At 43.0% G+C, this 24,350-nt stretch overlaps 3 protein-coding genes across 4 annotated transcripts; 2 read left to right on the forward strand and 1 right to left on the reverse strand.

The window, feature by feature from the left end:
* Positions 1-50: 50 nt before the first annotated feature.
* INTS11 (integrator complex subunit 11) lies at positions 51-13,551 on the reverse strand. 2 transcript variants are annotated; one of them, XM_058039446.1, is made up of 18 exons: positions 13,506-13,551; positions 13,139-13,322; positions 12,072-12,169; positions 10,863-10,936; positions 10,470-10,698; positions 9,732-9,830; positions 9,338-9,372; positions 8,479-8,617; positions 7,768-7,832; positions 6,870-7,059; positions 6,083-6,166; positions 5,725-5,814; positions 4,456-4,618; positions 3,471-3,578; positions 2,868-2,929; positions 2,165-2,307; positions 983-1,112; positions 51-201 (listed from the first exon to the last, which is right to left on the reverse strand). In XM_058039446.1, the coding sequence occupies exons 2-18, from the start codon at positions 13,164-13,166 to the stop codon at positions 136-138; spliced, it is 1,803 nt and encodes a 600-aa protein (XP_057895429.1). In that variant the 5' UTR covers positions 13,167-13,322; positions 13,506-13,551; the 3' UTR covers positions 51-135. The 2 variants fall into 2 exon arrangements, with proteins under 2 accessions (XP_057895429.1, XP_057895431.1); XM_058039448.1 differs by lacking the exon at positions 13,506-13,551 and adding an exon at positions 13,403-13,498.
* Positions 13,552-13,705: 154 nt separating this feature from the next.
* On the forward strand, positions 13,706-16,901 carry CPTP (ceramide-1-phosphate transfer protein). Its single transcript, XM_058039473.1, has 2 exons — positions 13,706-13,844; positions 14,350-16,901. Exons 1-2 carry the CDS (start codon positions 13,714-13,716, stop codon positions 14,846-14,848), a joined length of 630 nt encoding a protein of 209 aa, XP_057895456.1. The 5' UTR covers positions 13,706-13,713; the 3' UTR covers positions 14,849-16,901.
* Positions 16,902-17,833: 932 nt separating this feature from the next.
* On the forward strand, positions 17,834-24,325 carry TAS1R3 (taste 1 receptor member 3). The gene is made up of 6 exons (XM_058039472.1): positions 17,834-18,376; positions 18,992-19,292; positions 19,840-20,619; positions 21,484-21,687; positions 21,850-21,970; positions 22,818-24,325. Exons 1-6 carry the CDS (start codon positions 18,192-18,194, stop codon positions 23,741-23,743), a joined length of 2,517 nt encoding a protein of 838 aa, XP_057895455.1. The 5' UTR covers positions 17,834-18,191; the 3' UTR covers positions 23,744-24,325.
* The last annotated feature ends 25 nt before the right edge of the window (positions 24,326-24,350 follow it).

Raw genomic sequence — 24,350 nt, forward strand, 5'->3', positions numbered from 1 at the left:
GCTGTTTTTTTCCAAGAGGGAAAATCCCAGTGCTGGTGTCACTGCAGGAATTGGACAAACACTGAAATTCTTTTATTAAAATCAAGCAGAAAAAAGTATTGAAAATGTAAACAAAATTAAATCTGGGCTCAGCTCTCAGGGGGTGCTCTGGGGCAGCCCCTTCTTCAGCAGGGATGTCAGGTAACTGCCCAGCTCTTCATCCTAAAACAGAAGAAATAAACAGCATGAGAGCAAAATCCTCCTTGGATTGTCCCACCTGAGGCAGTAAATTCAATTTTGGTGCCCAGGAATGGACTGAGAGAATTCCTGGACCTTGCAGGATCTAATGTGAGCTGTGTTTAAAAAGTGAAATAATCCACAAATTCATTTCTGGCTGTTTTTACAAACTATTGCTGTGAAATTCCATTTCTCCAAGGACCTGAGGGTTTTTTTTGAGGAAAAGCCTCATTTTTGCTGGAAATCAAGGAATAAATTGCTTTATTGCTTTGCCTTCCAAAGGCATTTCCTGCTGTCAAGAAAGAGTTTAATAATCCAGGAAATTTAATAATGCAGAAAGATTAATAATCCAGAAAATTTGATAATGCAGAAAATGTAATAATTCAGAAAGTTCAATGATCCAGAAAAATCCAATAATCCAGAAAATTTAATAGTCCAGAAAGTTCAATTTAATAATTTAATAATCCAGGACGTTTAATAATCCAGCCACAGAAAGGGAAGGTGATGGGATGACTCAAAAGAATGTTTAAATCAGAAATAGTTCTCTATTTGTTTGAAATTTTCTAAGTTAGAAATACAAAATGAAATACTTAAGTCAGAACTGAATTAAGTGGAATTAGCCCAGAAGTTCTCTGCTTAACAGAGCTGTCAAATCATTTCTGCTCAGAAAACACCAGGGACTGCCCCTCGTCTTGCAAATTCCTTCAAAGCCAGAGGAGGCAGGGTTGGGATGGAGGGATTTGGGTGAGAAATGAGGAATTCCCACCTGGTAGGTCCAGGAGACCAGCAGGACTTTGGTTCCCTGGTCCTCAGAGTGAGCCGTGGCCTGGATCAGGATGGACTCCACAGTGATGGAGCCATCAGGGAGGTGCTGCACTGAGTAATCCTTCAGAACCCTGCAGAGAAAGGAGAAATTTGGGATTTATTTGGGAAATAAATGCTGGGTTTTCATCCCAAATCCCAGTTCTGAGCCCAAGAAGGGAAAAGGAGCTGATCCACTGCTCATTTTGGCAATTTTTCTTTTTGTACTATTGCATTTGTATTTTTTTTTCATTTCCCTAATAAAGAACTGTTATTCCTGCTCCCATATTTTTGCCTGAGAGCCCCTTAATTTCAAAATTACAACAATTCAAAGGGAGTGGGTTTACATTTTCCATTTCAGGGGAGGCTCCTGCCTTCTTTAAGCAGAACCTCTTTCCAAACCAAGACAATTCTCATGAGCGGTGGCTGGAGAGATCTCCCACTTCTTACAAGTTGTTGCTTTGGTTTGTTCCACTTCCTTTAACTTTTCCAACCCCATGCTTGAAAACGTGGGCTTAAAAACCATGGGGATAAAAGAATCAGTTGAATGCCTGAGAGCCAGAAAAGCCCTGCCAAGGCTCAGGGCTCATTGCTGGCTGGGGCTATGTACAAGTCATGAATGGGATAGGACTGCTGGGAACGTGCCTGGAGCTGTTTTATTTTCCAGCATCAGGCTCATTCCATGGCTATGACAATGGGAAGATCCCAGCAGCTCACATTCCAGCAGCAGACAACGCTGTAGTTGTAAAAAGTTTTGTGACCAATCACACAAAGCAAAAGCACATTGACAGTAGTTCTATCCAACCACTATAAGCACAAATCCTGTTGGTTAAAACAATGCTTGCTAATTTCAAATACACTACCTGCTTGTAAGCCTCAAAACACAATGCACAGAGCTGCATTATTAAGCTTAGAACTCCCTAATATCTCTCTAGATAGACTTTTCTGTAGCTTAGGGAGTTATTCTAGAGAAGCGTTAATATACAAACCATTGTTCTATTTGTCTTTACTTTTCTACTTCTTATATAATTTTTCTGCTGACCAATCTCATGGCTCTTGCTTAGCTCTGATCACAGTTCTGCTGTCTCTGAGGCCTTTTGCAGCTTTCCCAACCCCTCAGATGTTAAGGATTCCCCCAAGGGCTCACCCCTTGAGGTGGTTGTAGACCCTGAGCACGGTCTCGTGCTCCTTGCGCGGGTCCTGGATGTGCACGCGGCAGGTGAAGCGCAGCTGATGCTCAGCCAGCCCCAGCTCCTTCAGGGCCTGCTCTGGGGAAACCAGCCTGAAACTCTGGGGGAAAAAGAGATTAAAGGGAGAAAATTAATCCTCAGAGCTTGGGGGAGTTTTGGTGCTGCCAAGCAGGGAAGGGCATTCCCTTTCTGGGCTGGGATATCGTGGAGTGTTTGTTGCTCAAAGGGAGAGCTGAGAGTGGGACAAAACACCCACCGCAATAATTATAAATAAATAAACATTTAACAGCATCCAGCTGGTCTCTGGAAGGTTGTTGAAGCTCTAGCAGGGGAGCGATGTTTGAAAAGAAAGATGACATTGCAGATGAACTTCCTTTGTTGGGAGGAAGTGAAAGCGCTGGCGGTAATTTGTGTTCTTTGTGTGTCTGAAACAGGACAGCACTTCCAGAGAGCACAAAAACACCTCAGAGGGCATAAAAAACACCCTGAGAGGGCACAAAACAGCCTCAGAGGGCAAAAAACAGCCTCAGAGGACATAAAACACAGAGGACATGAAAAAAACCCTCAGAGGACACAAAAAACACCCTCAGAGGGCACAAAAAGCAGAGGACACAAACCCACCCTGTGAGGCCCTAGGGCAGCTGAGGGCTCTGTACTCACGTTGTCCTTCATGAGCAGCGTGCCATGCATCAGCCTGGGCCTCTTGGCATCAGGGGCAGCACCTAAACAGGGCAATATTGACACCTAAAATCAATATTTAATGATACAGAGCAACTCCCTCTCTTCCCAGAGCACTTCCTCATGTAAAAGTGAGATTATTTTTTTCTAAAATTCTGTTTATAAATATATATTTATATTATATATAGTATATATAATCTATATATTTATATAAATAAATATAAAAATATATTTATTAATATATAAATAGTAATAATGTAGTTATGGTATATATTTATTAATATAACTATATTAATAATATTACTATATGATCAATAATATAATTATATATAATAATTATATTAATAATATAAATATTTTATTTATATATATATATTTATCTATTCAGTTTATCTCCCAAATCAAGCACACACGTGTAGCAAACCAGGCAGGGTGTGCACATTGATTTGAAACACATAAATTATATTTTAAATATAAACCTACATCTAAATTTTAAATAAAAAATTACATCTAAATTCTATTTTCAATATAAATTTACAGCTTTATAACCCATTAGCAGGGAGGAAATGGGGTGGGCAGAGTCACCTATGGCTGTTTCCCTCTTGAGCAGGCCCAGGGAAATGTCCACAGGGATGCAGGGGTTGGTGAGGATGGTGGTGGTCTCTCCGTTGGCTGGCATGAAGCAGCTGACATCTGCAAAGGGAACAGTAACAAAAGAAACTTCAGCTACAAGGGGGCCACTGCAATTAATTAATGCTAATTAAGGTGTCACAGGCGTCACTTCCTTGAGGGGAGGTGTAAATGCCACCCAAAGGGCCAAAATGGATCCAAAATGTGTAAAATTTTAATTCCATTCCTTCCTCTCCACTGGAAAACAATCCTAACTTATGTCCAAGGGTATCACTGTAATTAACTGGGCTTCATTAGTGTTAATTAAGGTGTTACAGGCATCACTTCCTTGAAGGGAAGTGTAAATGTCACCCCAAGGGCCAAAATGTGTAAAATATTAATTCTAATCCCTCCTCTAACATGGAAAACAATCCTAATTCACATCCAAGGGGACACTGCAATTAATTAATATTAATTAAGGTGTCAGAGGCCTCACTTTTTTGAGGGGAACTGTAAGTGCCACCGCATCTACCTGTGCTGAGGGATCCAAAATGTGCAAAGTTTTAATTCAATACCCTTTTCTAACATGGAAAACAATGCTAATTCATGACCAAGGGGATCACTGCAATTAACTTAATTAACGTAAATTAAGGTATTACAGGCATCATTTCCTTGAGGGGAGCTGTAAGTGCCACCCTCCATAACTTTGCTGAAGGATCCAAAATTGATCCAAAATGTGTAAAATTTTAATTCCATTCCCTCCTCTCACATGGAAAACAGTTCTAATTTATGTCCAAGGGGATCACTGCAATTAACAGGGTTTAATTAATGTTAATTAAGGTGTTAGAATCATCACTTCCTCGAGGGGAGCTGTGAGTGCCCCCCTCCCCAGCCATGCTGAGGGCCCCAGACGTGATTCCCAGCCGTTCAGGGCTCCCTCCCCCTGCCCAGGGATACCTACGGAACTCCTGCTCGATTTTCTGCTTCAGGAATTCCATTTTCTTGGCCTCCCCGTGCACCAGCAGCACATTCCTGGGCTCAGCCTGCCGGATCAGCTGCATGATGCCCTTGGCATCTGCGTGGGCACTGAAGGACATGTACTCCACCTGCATCTTCACCTCCAGCTGGGGACAAGAGAAACTGAGAGCGCACAGCTCTGGGAACTGGGAATTCCTTGGGAACACACCCAGATCCCTCTGGATTTACTTCCAAGGAAGGAGAAAACCTAAATTTTTTTGACAAAAAGCTGTTGTAATTTAAAAACTCCAGCTGCCACATTTCAGGCAATATTTGTCACAAAAATTTGTCAAGAAACAAAAATCAAATATTGAAGGACATGTACTCCACCTGCATCTTCACTTCCAACAGAGCACAGCTCTGAGAACTGGGAATTCTTCTGGGACACACCCAGATCCCTCTGGATTTATTTAAAATTAAGAGGGAGAAAACCTAAATTGCCCTGACAAAAACTGTCATAATTTAAAAGCTCCAATTCTCTCATTTCAGACAATATTTGTCACAAAAATCAAATATTGAAGGACATGTGCTCCACCTGCAGCTTCACTTCCAGCTGGGAGGAACAGAGCAGAGCTCTGGGAACTGGGAATTCCTTGGGACACACCCAGGAACACCCAGATCCCTCTGGATTTATTTAAAAGGAAAAAGGAGAAAACCTAAATTGCCTTAACACAAAGCTGCTGTAATTGAAAAGCTCAAATCGCCTCATTTCAGACAATATTTGTCACAAAAATCAAATATTGCAGGTCAGCTGGTGTTTTATTACCCAAATGTGCTTTATATGGGTGAAAAGATAGCAATTGAAAAATGAAAAATGGAAAAATATATCAATTGAAAAATGAAAAATTGAAAATATATCAATTGAAATGTGAAAATATATCAATTTCACCTGCCTTGTTACTAACAGTATAAAATGCCCCTAAGTATTTAAAGAAATTTAAAGAATTTAGTTAATTATTAATTTATTTAATAATTAAGAAGTAAAACTTCTTAAGTTTTACTAAAACTTATTCACCTAAATTTTACAGCAGAATCAAAGGGCCCTTCAATGTTTTTTTTTTTTGGCAGGAATTAATGCAAAAGGGGGGAAAAAATAAAACAAATCAAACTTTGCTAAAGCAAAAAAGGAAAAAAATACCCAAATAAGTGCAACTCCAAAAGTAAAGATTATTTTGAGGTATTTTCAGTGCTGGGAATTGAAAATCCAACTCACAATTTGTCTTCCTTCCATCTCCAGCTTCCTCTGCCCACTGAGGATTTTGTGGCCCACAGTTCCCTGGACACAGTAGCCAGGCATGATCACCTGGAAAAAAAAACCCCAAAAAAATCAAAAATTCCATGGATTTAGCCTGGGAAATCCATTTAAAACACAAAAAAGTCACAAAATAGAGTTAGTTCAAAGAGGATTTTTGTCCTTTAATTCCAGCTCCTCAAGAAAAGCTTTGCCATAATCTCAGTAGTTTCGACTCACATTAATATGAGACATAAAAACCCAATAAAAACCCCCCAAAAAACCCAATAAATCCTATTAAAAAAACCAATAAAAACCCCATAAAACCCCAATTTCTTACCATGTTCTTCTCATTCCCTGCCCATTTCCTGAAGATCTGCAGGGATTGTCCTGCATGGAGCATCCCAGGGGTTGCAAACACCACCTGCAAGTCAAAGATGCAAAAACCCATTTTTTCCATGGTTTATAGAAATAGCCTAAATCTGTGCAGAGCATCCAATAAAAGATTGTGTGGAAAAGAAAACCCTGGTATGAATCAGGATGTGTAGAGGAAATAAAGATGCAAAATTTTCATTTTTTTTCTGGGTGTTTCACTTTTAATGAAATAAAAATTCAAAGAAAATCAAGGAATTTTATATTTACAGAGATGACTTGGCTATGAGAGGTTTTTAAGTGGGATTAATGGCATAAACATGCAAAATTTTCTTTTTTTTTTCTGGGTGTTTCACCATTAATGAAATAAAAATTCAGAAAGAGAAATGCCCTGGTTTTGAGGTAGGATTGATGGCATAAACATCAATCATTTTTTTCTGGGTTTTTCACCTTAAATGAAACAAAAAATTCAGAGAAATACAGAAAGAGATATAATATTTAGAGATGGCCTGGCCATGGGATGTTTTCAGGTGGGATTGATGGTATAAACATTCAAAATTTTCATTTTTTTCTGGGTGTTTCACTTTCAATGAAGTAAAAAAATCAAAGAAATTAAAGAAATTTGGTATTTAAAGATATGACCTGGCCATGAGACGTTTTGTGTTGGGATTGCTGGGGTGGAGGATGCTCAGGCTGATTTTCCCCCCAGAATTTGGGATAAATCTGGAATAAAAAAGCTCCCAAGCCTCTCCTACCATGGGCCCAGGGTTGTCCGCAAAGGCTCTGTCAAAGGCTTTGATGTGTTTGAACTCGAACATGTTCCTCTGCACAAAGGTTTTCCTGATTTTCTGGTTGGTCCAGGTGATAAACAGTTTGTAATAATGGTTTGCCTTCTCTGTCAGGCCCGTGGAGAAATAAATTGGAGCTTTCAGGTTCATCCTTTCCCTGCAAGAAAAGAGAGAGGCAAATATATAATATATAATGAACAATATAAAATATATGATATTATGCTATATATTATATAACATATTTTTATATGTATGAAATTAAACATATATAACACAATATAGCATGTTTTATACATAACATATCATACATATAATATAACATACTATATATAGCATATGATATATATAATATAACATGATATATATAACTATATATAATATATTGCATATATAACATATAGCTCCATATAAAATAATATTAAAATATATTATAAATAAATAAATATTATATATATGTATTTTCATATATATATATCTAATATATAATATATAGTATATATATCTCAGCTGGCCATAAAGCTGGGGAGTCTCCCAAGGTTTTTTTGGGGTGTATTTCCCTGTTTTCATGAGCTAGAAATAACTATTTTGTATTAAATATTTTCAATATTTAATAATTTTAATTTTAGCTCTCCCTGCACCCAGGGCAATTCCACTCCTGAAGGAATATTAAATAATATATATAATATATATTAAATATATTTCTATGTTTTTATATACATTATTTATTGATGAATTTATATATTATTCTATATTGTCAGTGGCATTCAAGCCCAGGCAGGTTTCAGTGTCTGTCTCCCCACAGATCAACTCCTACATTTCCAGCACTCATCACACACAAAGGATCCCAAAAGCAGCGGGGGCTCACCAGAAGGTTTCCAGTAAAATGCAAAGTTCCTGAGCACGGCCAAGGGCAAAAACTGGGATGAGAACCTGGAACACAGGAGGAGTTCAGTCTGACAGAGCCAAACAGCGTTCATTTACTAATATTATTAATTACATTAGTAGTAGTATATTTCTATTTTATTATATAATATATATATATAATAATATATATTTATATATTAATATATTACTATATATTATATATTATCAAGTATATAATATATTGTATAATCATATTTTATTATATTTACTTTTTTATATACTACATTCAATAGATATATAACTACATATACAATAATATAAATAATGATATATGATAGATATAATAATAATTTTCCATTATTACATTTTCAGTCACCAACTGATAACTGCAATCTCCAGCACTGATTGATATTTTTGAGGATTTGTTAATGTGTAGGAAAGACAATTACATATTTATCATTATTTATTACTTAGTATTAATAATAATTCTTACATTTTCATTATTGGAGTATATTTTTAATTTATTTTATTTTTATTTATTTATTTTACTATATTTTATTATAATTATATTTATATTTATTTCTAAACTTTATTTTATAATTATTTTTATTTTATTTATTTATTTTTTTATTCTTATTTATTTTCATACATTTATTATGATTTGTTTTTCTTTATTATTTAATATTTTTACTTATTTTCATTCCTTCTGTACCTTCCCTCCTCTCTCCACAGTCTCGTGCACCTTCTTGAGGAAATCCCTCTCGCGGCAGCGCTTGGAGTCGCGGATGGTGGTGGCGTAGGTGGACTCAGTGATCAGCAGGTCAGGACGGCACTTGTCCAGCCAGGCTGCCCTGAAAACAGGGAATTCCACCCAAAATCACAGCAGGAAAGGGGCTCTGCTGGGTTAAATCTGAAAATCTCCAAGGTGGGTTGGGGAATGGCACAGGAAATGGGAGGAAAGTGGGCTCTGGGGACTCTACAGTAGCTTAATTGGAATTAATCCAGCTCAGTATTGAAGTTACAGAGCTCAAAAATTAAAATTTCAAAATTGAGATTGCTCAAAAAGCAATATTTATCCAGTCTATTACCAGTTTTAAATGCATTAATTTAAACGCATTAAAATTCAAAAATCACAGTAGGAAACGGTTTCTGGTGTTTCTAATCTGAAAATCTCCAAGTTGTATTGGGGAATGTCACTGTGTCCACAGGAAATAGGAATAAAGTAGAAATGGGAATAAATATATAAAGAAAAATAAAAAATAAAGGAAATGGGAATAAATCCCGTAATACCTTTGGAATTCTGTGGTAGCTTAATTTGAATTAATCCTGCTCAGAATTGAAATTACAGAGCTCAAAAAGCAGTATTTGTCCAGTTTATTACCAGTCCTAAATGCAATAATATTCAACCCAAAATCACAGCAGGAAAGGGTGTTTGGCGGGTTAAATCTGAAAATCTCCAAGCTGGATTAAGGAGTGGTGCAGGAAATGGGAGTAAAGGGTGCCTTTGGAGCTCTATGGTAGTTTCGTTTAAATTAATTCAGATAAAAATTGAAATTCAGCTTTTTACTCACCCCAAGTGTCTGTCTGGTGTCATGTTATAGTCACCCTGAGGGGAGAAGAGAAACCCCAAGAGATTTTTGAACCAATGGAGACTCAAATATCTAACAGAATGTAATATAAATAATATATATATATGCTAATACATAAATATAATATATAGTATACATATAATATAAACCACAGTATACCATTAATATAAATACATGATAATATATGAATAATAAAATATAAATATAATAGATATTATATATAATATATTGTGTATCAATCATATAAATATATAAAATTTATATATATATAAAATTATATATAATTATATATCATTATATATAGATATAAAATATAGATATCTGGGAATATTTACAGCTAAAAAAAGGGAATAATTCTAACTTTGGGCATACTCACAGTGTACACCACAGACTCACAGCCAACCTTGATTTGGAACATGGCAGCTCCCAGCACGTGGCCTGCATAGTAAGCCTTGATCTCCAGCTCCTCATCCACCTGCCAACAGCAAACCCTCAGCACTGCCAGCATTTCAACTTTATATAGATATAAAATATAAACAGCAAACCACTCAGCAATGCCAGTATTTCAACTCCAATTGGAAATATGTGGAAATCTAAATCCCTCTGGATTTACTCAAAAGGAGGAAGGAGAATTTGCCTAATAGCTACATTTCTAATTTAACCCCTTGATTCATTGGCTGCATTTCCAACTCAACCCATTGATTCATTAGCTGTATTTCTAACTTAACCCCTTGATTAATTAGCTACATTTTTAACTTAACCCCTAGATTCATTAGCTGTAATTCTAATTTAACCCCTTAATTAATTACCTTACATTTCTAACTTAACTCATTGATTCATTAGCTACATTTTTAATTTAACTCCTTGATTCATTATCAACATTCCTAACTTAATCCATTGATTCATTAGCTTATATTCCTAATTTAACCTCTTGATAAATTAGCTACATTTCCAACATAACTCCTTGATTAATTAACTACATTTCCAACAACTCATTGATTAATTAGCTACGTTTCCAATGTAACCCCATGACTCATTAGCTACATTTCCAAATTAATCTCTTGATTAATTAGGTACATTTCCAATTTACCCCCTTGACTGCAAGCCCCCTGACCTGCACCGTCTGGTGGAGGTGCACGGCCACCACCTTCTTCATGCAGTCCTTGATCATCTGTGATGTGAAGAAGTTGGTTTCCCCTTTCTTGTCCACAGTGATCTTCCTGTAGTCCTCCAGCAGGATGGGGCAGATGGCCTTGGTGGGGTGGGTCATGTAGATGGGGCCATCATAGCCAACCATCTCGCTGAAATAGGGCAGGGCCCCACAGTGGTCCAGGTGGAAGTGGCTGCAAAAAAAAAACCCAAACAAACAAAAAAACCCCAACTAAATGGTTGCACAGAATTCAGTTTGGGTGGCTCCCAGATCTTCTCAGGGAGGAAAAAGCAGGTAAAATATGAGGGGTGGGCTCGGGATGGCACAAAAAGAGGTGGGAGAAGGAAGGAGCCTCACCTGATGATGACACAGTCCAGGAAATCAGTCAGCCTGCCATTCTGGGTGATGTAGGAGAAGTCAGGGAAGCGCCTCTACAGCCGGGGGAAAACAGGAGATCCAGCAGGAATGCACCAGTGATCCAAAAACAGGGAGGGAATGGGACAGTGGGACACTGGGAATGCACTGAGCTCTGTCCAGGCAGCACCAGCATCGGTGATCCAAAAAACATGGAGGGAATGGGACAATGGGACACTGGGAATGTGCTGAGCACTCTTCAGGCAGCACCAGCACTCCTAATTAAAAAAAAAACATGGATGGAAGGATCTGGGAATGTGCTGATCCTTCTCCAGACAACAGCAGATCCAATAAAACCATGGAGGGAAGAGCCTGGAACTTTGGGAATGTGCTGATCCTTCTCCAGGCAGCACCAGCACCACTGATCCAACAAAAATAGGAGGGAATGGGATATTGGGAATGTGCTGAGGCCTCTCCAGGCAGCACCAGCATCAGTGATCCAAAAAACCATGGAGGGAATGGGACAATGGGACACTGGGAACGTACTGATCCTTTTCCAATAACACCAGCATCAGTGATCCAACAAAAATGGAGGGAATGGGACATTGGGAATGTGCTGAGCACTCTTCAGGCAGTTTTTGTGTGCAGGGAGAGGCAGAAAAGAGAGCACAAACAGAAACTGACCCTTTCATAAATAAATAATTTTATCTCCCAAATAAAACAGGAAGTGATCACATCCTGGCTCTGAAGTACAAAGCCCCAAAAGCTTTCCTGTCAGCACATTTGCTGCTTGAACTAAATCCTACAGAATATCTGTGCCATTATTCCTTTCCTGCTGGGTCAGGGAAGCCAAAATCAGGAGTTTCGTTCTCTCCCCCTGGAGCAGCAGAAATGTGATGAGGATCCCACGTGGAATGAGCTGCCCCAAAGCTTAGGACAGGATTCCGCTCAGAGGAAACCCAGAGAGTCCAACCCCAGCTGGAATGGAGCATTTGCAGCTGCATTAATAAACATTATTAATAAACATTTCCCCAAGTCTACAAGCCAGGGAAAGGAGGGCTGATATTTCATGGAACACTTGAGGGGAAGGGAGATTTTGGAAGGGGGAAGAACAGCTCTGCCCCAGCCCAGCCCCAGCAGGGGCTGATGGAGGAGCCCAGGGGTGCAGGAGGGACAGAAGGGAGGACAGGAGCTGGCCCAGGGGACACTCACATCATCGTTGTAGCCCATGTGCATCCCACAGTCCAGCATCACGTTCTTGCCAGCGATGGACACCAGGATGCAGCTCCGGCCCACGTCCTGGCCAGCACCTGGACACCAGAAAAACATCAATAAACACCAGGAGAACATCACAAAATATCAGCAAAATATCAGTAAAACATCAGCAAAACACCAGTGAAAAACCAGTAAAACACCATCAAAACGCCACCAGTAAAGCACCAGGAAAACATCACAAAACACCAGCAAAATACCAGTAAGACAGCACCAGGAAAATACCAATAATACCCCAACAAAACACCAGGAAAGCATCACAAAACACCAGCAAAATATTGGAAGAACACCAATAAAGCATCACCAGCAAAATACCAATAAAACACCAGGAAAGCACCACGAAAACAGCAGAAAAATACCACCAGCAAAATACCAGCAAAACATCAGCAAAATACCAGTAAAATATTGACAAAACACCAGTAAAAGATCAATAAAACATCAGCAAAATACCAGTAAAACACCGGCAAAACACCAGTAAGACACTGGTAAAACACCTCTGGGAAAAGCTGCAATTCTTTCAAAATAAAAGCAGGCGAAGGTCTGCACAGACTTCCTGCAATTTCAGTTTCAAGGAAGAGAGAAAAATCCTTCATCTGGCAAGGATCAGAACTCCTTCTCCAGCTGCTCTGCCCTCGTTAAGCCTCATTAAGTTAAACCCACGCCAAGGCTGAAAACTATCCAGGACGATAAAGCAGATCTGCTGCTCAGTACATCCTCTGCCCTCTCAATACAAACCACATTTAAAAAAAGATTGAACAGGGAAAAATGAGAAATATTTTCTTCCTGTGGCTCTTTAGCACTGTAGTGAATTAATGCTCCACAACACCACAGTACCTTTACAAGAATAACTTAATTTATCCTGATTAATTAATCCAAACAGTTATAATGGTCACTGGAAAAAACAATGGAGGGCAGAGAGGAATCACATCACGGATTCCAAATATAAGCCAGAATTTCCCCCAGGGTTTCAGTGTTGGCATTTCAAGGCGATTTTAGGCCGGACTTACCCAAGGGGGTGACTTTGATCTCGGGCATTTTTACCCCACTCCAGGTCCCAAACCCGCGCAGAAAATTAGCCCAGGAGCAGATGCGAGGGGGGCACAACGAGAGAGGATTTCGTTGGTTTTACCGGCGCCATTTCAATTTTTTCAAGGATCCGGCCGAAGACTCAAGCAGAGCCCAAACTTTTTCCTGAGGCGAGACAGAAAACACAGGTGAGGTGATAAACAACAACCTGCGGGAAAGCGGCCCCGTTTGGCTGCAATACCCACCACCACTGCTGAGAGCCGGGAAAACACGTGTAGAAACACAGAAAAACGGGCAAAAAAAAGCACAAAACCACAAAAAATAACACAAAAAACCCCGCAAATGCACCTAGGCCAGGCCGCAGCCCCAGCGCCTCCTCCGCGCCTGCGCCTCCCCGCGCGGATTGGCCGAGCCACAATGACGCACGCGAAGCGGATTGGCCCGCGGGGCGCGGCGGGTGACGGACGCGGCGCTGATTGGCCGAGAGGGCGGTGAGGCATGCGGAAGGAGGAGGAGGAAGTGGAGGGGGAGGCGGCGGCGGTGGCGCCGCGGCGCGATGGCGGCGGCGGCCGCGGCCGCGGGCCCGTTCAGCCTCAGGGAGGTCCTGGACGCCTTCCGCAGGTGCGTGACGGAGCAGCGAGAGGTGCTGCTGGAGCCCTACCTGAGCGGCTGGCGGGGGCTCATCCGGTGAGTGCCCGGCAGCGAGCGGGGGGGCTGCGGGCAGAAGGATGCAGTGACTGATCAGGGAGCGACGGCTTCACACTGAAGTGGGTTTGGGGTTCTCTTTTCACTCCTCAGATACGTTCTGTTTTCTCTTTTCACTCCTGATGGAGCTTTTGCTTTCTCTTTTCACCCTTCAGATGCTTTTTGCTATCTCTTTCCACCCCTCAGGCAATTCTTTGGGCTCTCTTTTCCCCCCTCAGTTACTTTCTGGCTTCTCTTTCCCCCCCCTCAGATGCTTTTTGGCTTTGCTTTGCCTCCCTCAGATGCTTTTTGCCTTCTCTTTTCACCCCTGAGATGTTTTGGGGTCGTCTTTTCACCCCTGAGGTGTTTTTTTGGCGGGGGGTCGGCAGTGTTCTCTTTTCCCCCCGAGGTGGCTTTGGGGTTGGTTTTTTTCACCCCTCAGGCATTTTTTCCGCTTCTCTCCCCACCCCCTCGCCCACCTAACCCACCACTCCCCTCTCCCCCTCAGCTTCCTGCAGAGCCTGGGCGCCGTCTTCTCCTTCATCTCCAAGGATGCCGTGGCCAAGGTGGCTCTGCTGGAAGGTCACCAGCAGCAGCACGGCTTCGTGTCGCTGCAGTCGCTGGTGCAGCACGAGCTGGCGGCGGGGCTGGCGGCGCTGCGGGCCCGCTCGGACTCGGGCTGCCGCACGGTGCTGCGGCTGCACCGCGCCCTGCGCTGGCTGCAGCTCTTCCTGGAGGGGCTGCGCTCGGGGGAGCCGCGCACCTCCGTGCTCTGCACCGACGCCTACAACGCCTCGCTGGCCCAGCACCACCCCTGGGTTGTCCGCAAGGCGGCCACCGTGGCTTTCTGCACGCTGCCCTCCCGGGATGCCTTCCTGGAGATCATGAACGTGGGCTCGCAAGAGGAGGCCGTGGCCATGCTGGGAGAAGCCATCCCCTACATCGGAGATGTCTACAGCATCACCCAGGAGCTCTTCACTCAGCACAAGCTGCTCGACCTGCCCTGATGGCTGAAAATGACATTTTTGCACAAGCAACACACTCTGTCCGTGGTTATTTCCACTTTTTCTTTCCGGCCCGGAGGTGGAAAGTTGGCCAAACTATCCCACGGTATAAACGTGGACCTTTAATTTTTTCACATTTCTCAGTTCTTACCTTACATCTCTAAAGTTAGGAAAAAATTCCACATTTAGGATGAGCTGCTAAGGGATTTATTTTTTTAATTCCCACCTTACAGCAATCTCCCAGGCGCTCTTCGCTCAGCACAAGCTGCTTAACCTGCCCTGATGGCTGAAAATGACATTTTTGCACAAGCAACACACTCTGTCCGTGGTTATTTCCCTTTTTTCATTCCAGCCTGGAGCTGAGGATTTGACAAAATTATTCCATATTATAAATGTTGACCGGTTATTTTTTTACAGCTGTCAGTTCTATTCTTACATCTCTAAAGTTAGAAAACAATTCCACATTAGGTTGAGCTGCTAAGGGATTGATTCTTTTCTATTCCTAGCATACAGCATCACCCAGGAACTATTTGTGTACCTGCCCTGACGGTGGTGCTGGGGTGAAAATGACATTTTTGCACTAGCAAGACATTCTGTCCATGGTTATTTCCACTTTTTCTTTCCAGCCTGGAGCTGAGGAGTTGGCAAAATGATTCCGTATTATAAACATGGACCGGTTATTTTTTACATCTGTCAGTTCTATTCTTACATCTCTAAAGTTAGGAAAAAATTCCACATTAGGTTGAGCTGCTAAGGGATTGATTTTTTTATATTCTCACCTTACAGCATCACCCAGGAGCTCTTTGCTCAGCACAAGCTGCTCGATCTGCCCTGATGGCTGAAAATGACATTTATGCACAAGCAACACACTGTCCGTGGTTATTTCCACTTTTCTTTCCAGCCTAGAGCTGAGGAATTGGCAAAACAAGTCCATATTATAAATGTGGACCAGTCCTTTTCTCACATCTGTACAGTTAGAAAAAAAATTCCATATTAGGTTGAGGTGCTAAGGGATTTTTTTTTATTCCCACACCTTACAGCATGAGCCAGGAGCTCTTTCTGCAGCACAGGCTGCTCGACCCATCCTGCCAGGATGAGCCCAGAGTGAAAATAACATTTTTGCACATTTATTATTTGGTTATTTCCACTTTTTCTTTCCAGCCTGGAGCTGAGGAGTTGGCCAAGTTATTCCACTTCATAAACATGGAATAGGTTTTTTTTACACCTTTTTTTACATCTCTACAATTAGAAAAAAAATCCACATTAGGAGGAGCTGTGCAGAGTTAGAAAAATAATTCCACATTAGGATGAGCTGCTAAGGGATTGAAGTTTTAATTTTTTTTATTCCTGGCAAAGCTGGAAACGGTTTTTCTTTTCAAGCCCAAGCGCAGCGGCTTGTGTGCATTTACTGCAATATTTGTGGCCTTGTGTGGCAGCACAAATTGGAGCTGTGGTGTCTGAGCTCATTCCCACACTTTGGTTTGTACAAAAATCCCACCTGGAGGATTTCATGCTGAGCAATGCCCTGGGGAAATGCCCTTTCCCTGCCACTGTGGGAGCTGAAGGAAATGGGGGTGGAAGGAGGAGAAAATTGTTCCACCCAGCAGCACCTTCCCCTGTGCCCCTTCCCTGTTCAATCCATGATTTTGCACTTGGGATGTGCAGCAAATTGTAATTTCTGCTGCACAATCCCCTCTGTCCAGCCCAGCCTGGAGTTGTTTGCTTCTGAGTTGTGTTCTTGTGTGTTTATTTTTAATTTTTATCAATGTGTTCAATGCCTACAAAAAGGATTTTTCTGCCTCCCTGGGGCAGAAAATCCACACTTGTACTGTAAATCACTGCTTTGGGAGCCTCTGCCAAACCCCTGGAGGAGCCAGAGGGTCTCAGGTGGGACTTTCTGAGCGTTGGGAGCTGGAGAAGCCCTGCAGGATTATTGCAGGGATCAATCCTGCAGCTGATTGCCTCTTTCTGCCCTAATGTACCACTGAAAAATTCAGGAAATCACAATTACCTCATGGAGACTGGACTCACTGCACATTAAATGATGTGAATAATATGGTTTTTGAGGAGTGTCCTTTGTGGGATCACACTCTGGAGGTCCAACACCATTTACAGAAAACCTACTCAGATTTTATTTCCCTGGAAAAATCTGTTTCATTTCCCTGGAGATCAGGCCACCTGATATTTCACCAGTGCAGTGAATTAAATACCTTCAACTAAATCAAATAATGTGTGTCAAGGGAAAAAAAAATGGGTTTAAATCTCTAGAAATGATGGTGTGACCACAAGAAAAAATTTTTTCTCCCTTGTCACACTCGTAATTATTTAAGAGATAAATATTAATATTTATAATTACCATTGCTAATATTGAAGATGAACTTGCCCAAAATTCAGAATTGTGTTTAGAACTTAAGTTTTATAATTAAACTGACACTTAAATAGTCCAGGAAAGGGAAACGATGCCTAAAAAAATGTCAGTATGAACATACCTGGAAAAAACAGCTGCAGCTGGTGCATTCCTGTATTTAGGTCTCTAAATCTGCTTTTCTTCCTGCAAGGAAAATATTCCAGCCTTGGAGCAGCACTGGCAGCAAAAGCAGTTTTCTGATATAGAAAATGCAGGAAATTGAACTTTTCATTCAGAGCTGTCCTAAAATCCAACAATAAAATACAGTAGTAAAACCTAAATTACCATGCTATGAACTCAGATTTAAGTTTTTAAACTGAAATTAATATTCTAGTTCAGTGTGAGGGAAAGAACAATAGATCAGCCAGTAACAACTTCCTGAAATAATATCAGTACAGCTGAGGGACAGCAAGGCTGTGACCCAGGAATGGCCTCTCCAGGCAAATTCCTACCCTGCCCTCAGGAAGATTTGGTTATTTCCATGATGAGGTGTATTTAAAATTTAAATAATTAAATTATAATTTAAATTTTTTAATGGAATGTAATAAATAAATAAATAAAAATTACTGTTGTGTAAATCATTTACCAGAATCAGAGCGGGGCACCTGAGTTTTGTCACCTCTGCCAGAGGAACCCAAATTTCCACAGCTGTGCTAATGAACTTGTAAATCACTCTGAGTAAAAGCTACTCAGTAAAGGAAATCAGGATGTACACTCAAGTGCCCTCAGAGGGGATTTGATTATTGCCCACTGAGTAAAGGACATTTACTCACTGAGTAAAGGAAATCAGGATGAGGGCAGTGGTTTTTACTTGGAGTATATTTGATTATTGCCCACTAAAGTGAATTCAATTTATTTTGCCAAACAAATTCCTCCCAAGCTCTATTTAAAGAGACTTCCCAGGACCATCTGAGCCTGGATTTCCTAGATTTCCCCAAAATGCACGTGGTGGCTGGGCTGTGGCTGTGCCTGGGCTGTGCCTGGGCTGTCCCCCTGAGCCCCTGGTGTCTCTCAGCCCAGCTCAGGAGGCCGGGGGATTTTGTCCTGGGGGGTTTGTTCCCCTTTGGGAAGGACACCCTGAACCTGGCAGCTCGCTCTGAGCCCACCCTGCTGCTCTGTGACAGGTAAGGGCTGGGATATAGGGGAAAAGGGAAAATATGGGATGGGATAGAGGAGAATTGGAGCACTGGGACATCAACAGGTCCCAAAATGGAAATGGGTTTGTGGTTTTTTGGGGCTGACAAGCTTTGATCTCACCTTGATAAAAGGTTATAGCGGCACTGGTTTCCTTAGGGTTTGAAGCAAACACCCAAGGTTGTAAATAAATCAGTTAAACTGAATAAAACAGTTACATTGTAAATGAATCTGTTAAATTGAAGCAAACACATCCTAAATGAATCAAACAGTTAAACTGTAAATGAATCAGTTAAATTGAATCAAACTGTTAAATTGTAAAATAATCAAACACCTAAATATATAAATAAATGTAGAAATATAGGTATAAAAATAAGTTATGTTAATAAAAGTACATAAAAATATAAACATGAAAAATGGATAAAAATAAGTTATTCTAATAAAATAATTCTATAAAAATATCTATAAAATCCATTATGCTAATAATTTTAAAATATCTATAAAAATCAGTTATGCTAATAAAATATCTAATGAAAAATTAGCTTTTCCTACATGAAGCAGCCCAGTGCCAGCTGCAGCACAGGTCCTGTCCCTGCTGTCCCCAGGTTATTCACGGACGGGCTGATCTGGGCTCTGGCCATGAGGTTTGCCATCGAGCAGATCAACAACAGCAGCTGGCTGCTGCCAGGGGTCACCCTGGGCTATGACATGTGTGACACCTGCTTTGAGCCCCTGGTGGCCCTTCAGCCCAGCCTCCTCTTCCTCACCCGCAATGGCACCAGGGCCATCGGGGTCCTGTGTGACTACAGCGAGTACCAGCCCCGCGTCATCGCCGTCATCGGGCCCCACAAATCCGACCTGTGCCTGCTCACCGCCAAGCTCTTCAGCTCCTTCCTCATCCCACAGGTAAAACGTCTCTGCAGGAGCAGGATTCTCCCTTGTAGGTAATGAAACAAACTCCAGAAGTGACGTTTTGTGTGAATGTCTAACCCTCTAAACACTCCTCATAATTTCCTTTTCTTATCAAATTTCTTCTAGTAATTTAATAAGTTTTAAAATAAATTTCTTATAGTAATTTCTAAAGTTTTAATATAAATTTTTATAGTAATTTCTTAACTATTAAATTTCTTATAGAAACTTATTAACTATTAATACAAATTTCTTACAGGAGTTTCTCAGGTTTTAATATAAATTTCTTATAGAAATTTGTGTTTTAATATAAATTTCTTCCAGTAATTTCTCAAGTATTAATATAAATTTCTTAGGGAAATTTCTTAAATAATAATTTAAATTTCTTATAGAAATTTCTCAAGTAAATTTCTTACTCAACAGCTCTGAGATGCATCCAAGAATCCCTTCCCAAGCTTTTTAAGAATTTTTCCATTCCTTGTTGTATTTTTTATAAGGTTTTAATAAACTTTTGGAATTCTTCGTGAGGATCTTTTCCCCCCAGGTGAGCTACGGCGCCAGCAGCGAGACCCTGAGCAACACAGAGCTCTACCCGTCCTTCTACCGCACGGTGCCCAGCGACAAGAACCTGGTGGAGGCCGTGGTGCTGCTCCTCAACCACTTTGGCTGGAACTGGGTGGCCACGGTGGCCAGCGATGATGAGTATGGCCGGGGAGCCCAGGTGCTCTTCCTCAGCATGGCTGGCACCAACAGCATCTGCATCGCCTTTGAGGGGCTCATCCCCACCGAGCTGGCCGAGCCTGATGCCACCAAGCAGCTGGAGAACACAATTAAATTAATTAACAGCACCAAAGTCAATGTGATTGTGCTGTTTGCACACAGCGTGCCAGCCCAGGCCCTGCTGCAGCACAGCCTGGCCATGGGGCTGGGCAAGAAGGTCTGGCTGGGCAGCGAGGCCTGGCTGCTGTCGGACATCGCCACCTCTGTCCCCAACATCCAGAGTGTGGGGACAGTGCTGGGCTTTGTCATGAGGACGGGGACAGTGCCAGGCTTCCAGGAGTTTGTGGCTGAGCTGTTCAACTCTGTGGCTCAGGAGGAGTTCTGCCAGCGCTCTCGGGAGCTCAGCGGGCTGGAGGACACCGAGGTGTTGGACACGCACTGCCGGCAGTGCGGCAATGTCACCCTCGGGGACATCTGGCCCATGCTGGGGGTGACACCGGTGCAGCCCGTGCACGTGGCCGTGTACAGCGTGGCCCATGCACTGCACAGGGCTCTGGGCTGCACCTCCAAAGGGTGTCCCAAAACACCTGTCAGGTCCTGGCAGGTGAGTGGCACCATTGAGGCAGAAATGTCACAAATTCACTCCAAGGCTAGTCCCAAAATACCCATCAGGTCCTGGCAGGTGAGTAGCACCGTTGAGGCAGAAATGGCACAGATTCACCTAAACTCTGGGTTTTGAAAATAGTCCCAAAATGTCCATCAGGTCCTGTCAGGTGAGTGTCATCATGGAGGTAGAAATGACACATTCACTGGAAAGTTGTTTTCTGAAAATAGTGCCAAAAAATAGTCTGGTTCACTCAAAGGCTGGTTTTCAAAAATAGTCCCAAAACACCCATCAGGTCCTGGCAGGTGAGTGTCATCACTGACACAAAATCAGTGGAAGGCTGGTTTGCAGGATAGTCCCAAAACACCCATCAGGTCTTGGCAGGTGAGTGTCACCGTTGAGGCAGAAATGGCACAAATTCACTCCAAGGCTGGTTTGCAGGCTAGTCCCTTTCAAGTTTAATGTGAAAATCCTGTCTTTCATAGACAGATTTGACACATTCTACTTGACTGGAAAATTAAAAAGAACATCTTTCTCACAAACAGTCTTTGAGAAGAACAGACAAACAGAGTAGGAAAACAGCACCTGTAGGTTGTTTATGTAACAAGTTATCATTGTTTTTCTATAACTCCCTAAAAAGTCTCACAAATCCACTGTGAGAAAATAAAGTTTTCTCGCTTTCCGACCAGGCTGTTGCCCCACAGGTGAGGGCAGATCTGAGGGACAAACACCAATTTTTGTCACCTCACAGCCAGGTTGGCACAATCTTAGCCCACCTAAGGCACAGCTGATGTCAGCTGGCAGAACTGTCACTTCCAAACAAGAACTGGACCAAAATCCATTTTGATTTCATTTCCTCCCCAGCTGCTGCACTTCATGAACACCCTCCCTTTTGAGGTGAATGGGCAGAGCTTCAGGTTTGATCAATCCCACGGCACAAACACGGGCTACAAACTGATCCTCTGGGCCTGGAGGGAGGGCACAGTCACCTACCTGCCCGTGGGGGACTACGACCAGTCCCTGTATGTCCGGACGTCCCAGATCCAGTTCCACACCCCAGACAAGAAGGTAAAAATGGCAGATTCCTTCCTTCTGTTCAGTTCCTTCCATCAGTTCCTTCTGATCAGTTCCTTCTGATTAGCTCCTTCCATCAATTCCTTCTGATCACTTCCTTCCGATTCCTTGGAGATTTGTTCATCCTGGCTGATGTTCACTCCTGCCCTTTGCCAGGAGCCCACATCCGAGTGCTTCAGGCGCTGCCAACCAGGGCAATTCAGAAGAACAAAAGGATTCAACCTCTGCTGCTATGACTGCACAGACTGCTCAGAAAACACCTTCTTGAGCAGCACAGGTGAGCTCTGGGCAATTGAAAGGCTTTAAGTGGATTATTCTGTCTCCAGGCTGAGGTGGGGATGAGCTGGGAGCTCTCCTCCCTGTCCTGCTCCTCACTGGGACCTGCCCCTGTTGGGCCCAGAGGGAAGGAAAATTAGGACATCTGTGTTTTATCTGCAGAGCTTGGAGAGAGGGCTAGGATGGAATTCTGGGGGCATGGGTAGAAGAGAGGCAGAGGATAAAATCCTGGGATTGCTGGGGGAAGGAAATAGTGGCAAGAAACACAAGGATCCTTCAGGGATGAGGGTGGAAAAGCAGAGGCTGAACTACCACAAACTCTGGACATCCAACACACCTTGGAGGGAGGGGAAACACCACCCAAACCACCACCAGATCCCTGTGTAATCCTCCCCCAGGGGTGGCAGGTCCCTATTGGAATATTTACCAATGTATCTGGATGGGACGTGCCTGAGCTTGTCTCGCCCTTGGTGCTGAACCAAACAGCAGCAACTGTGGGGTTTCACCCCAGACACTTTTGGCTGGCTGGATGTGTGGTGTTTCACCCCAGAGACACTTTTGGTCAGCTGGATGTGTGGTGTGTCACCCCAGAGACACTTTTGGCTAACTGGAGACACTTTTCACCCCAAAAACACTTTTGGACGGCTGAATGTGTGGTGTTTCACTGGGTGTGTGGTTGTTTCACCCCAAAGACACTTATGACTGGCTGGAGACACTTCTTTTTTCACCCCTAACGCCACGTCTGTGGTGATACCCATGAGGGCATCTTCTGGGGAAGGGCCTGAGTTCTGGGGGGATTGAAATCCCACCTCAACAGGTCTCCAATGCTGATCAGTCTCTCTTTGCAGACAGCACCAGCTGCTCCCCGTGCCCACAGCACCAGTGGGCTCCCACCCGCAGCACGCGCTGCCACGACCGCACCGAGCGGTTCCTGTCCTGGGATGAACCCCTGGCCGTGGCGCTGCTAACCCTGGTGGCCCTCACTGCAGCCCTGAGCTGTGGGGCAGCCCTGCTGTTCCTGCAGCACCTGCAGAGCCCCCTGGTGCAGCTGGCAGGAGGTGCCAGGAGCCTCCTGGCCCTGCTCTGGCTGCTGCTGCAGAGCCTCAGCTGCTGCCTGCACGTGGGCAGGCCCAGCACGGCGCTGTGCCTGCTGCAGCAGCTCTGCTACGCCCTGTGCCTCAATGGCTGCTTCTCCTCCCTGCTGCCCAAGGCCCTGGAGATCACCCTGGTGACAGAATTCCCCCGCTGTGCCCCCAGGCTGCTGCGCTGGGTGACCCACGGCAGGGCCTGGCTGGTGGTGGCCGTGTCCATCCTCACCCAGGTGTTGCTCTGCTGGTGCCACCTCCACCTGGGCCCTGATTACCTGGTGGCTGACTATGAATCCCTGCCCAGGGAGGTGCTGCTCGTGTGTGGCACCCAGTCCTGGGCTGCTTTTGCCCTTCTGCATGGCTACAACAGCTGCCTAGCCTTTGTCTGCTTCCTGTGCACCTTCATGGTGCAGACCCCAGGCAGGAGGTACAACGTGGCCAGGGGCATCACCTTTGCCACCTTCATCTATTTCATCATCTGGATTTTCTTCCTGGTGATTTTTGCCACGCTCAGGACGGTGCTCAGGGCTGTCACCCAGATCTGCACCATCCTGGCCACCACCCTGGGCATTTTGGCCAGTTACTTTGTGCCCAAGTGCTACATCTTGGTGTTCAGGCCTGATCTGAACACGAGGGATTATTTCCAGAACCTCTCTGATGAGCAGCCAGAGGAGGACAGACAATAAACCACTCCTTGTGTCACCTGCTCCTCACAAAACCTGGATTTTAAGGAGAAAATCCTGTTGATTTTAAGGAGAAAATCCTGTTTATGAGCACTTTGTAGTCCCAGGAACAATCACATCTGAATTAGAGTTGTGAAGCACAGGGCTCACAAGTCCATCCTCTCTGCAAACACATTTCAGCCCCAAAAGGGAGCAAAATTAGGTTCAGTTAATGGAAGAACCTCCAGAAATGGTATTTTACACCCATTTCTCAAGTCTGTCAGTGTGAGTCACCAACAGCACTTCCCTCTAAACACTTCTGGTAATTTCCCTTTCTTATTAATTAACAGCTCCTGAGATGGATCCAGGAATCCTTCCCCAAGTGTTGTCAGAATAATACAATAATTCTAATACATCAAATGCACCCAATAAAAGAGGAGTAAAAAGAACATTCTGGCAGGTACCAGCCTTTCCCAAACCTTGTAAGAATTATACAATAATTCTGATATATCAAATATATCCAATAAAACAGGAGTAAAAAGAACATTCTGGCTGGTGCCAGCCTTTCCCAAGCCTTGTCAGAAATGTCAAATAAACCAAATAAAAGAGGTGTAAAAAGAACATTCTGGCA

This window comes from Melospiza georgiana, chromosome 22 (assembly GCF_028018845.1).
Source record: "Melospiza georgiana isolate bMelGeo1 chromosome 22, bMelGeo1.pri, whole genome shotgun sequence".
Taxonomy (NCBI): domain Eukaryota; kingdom Metazoa; phylum Chordata; class Aves; order Passeriformes; family Passerellidae; genus Melospiza; species Melospiza georgiana.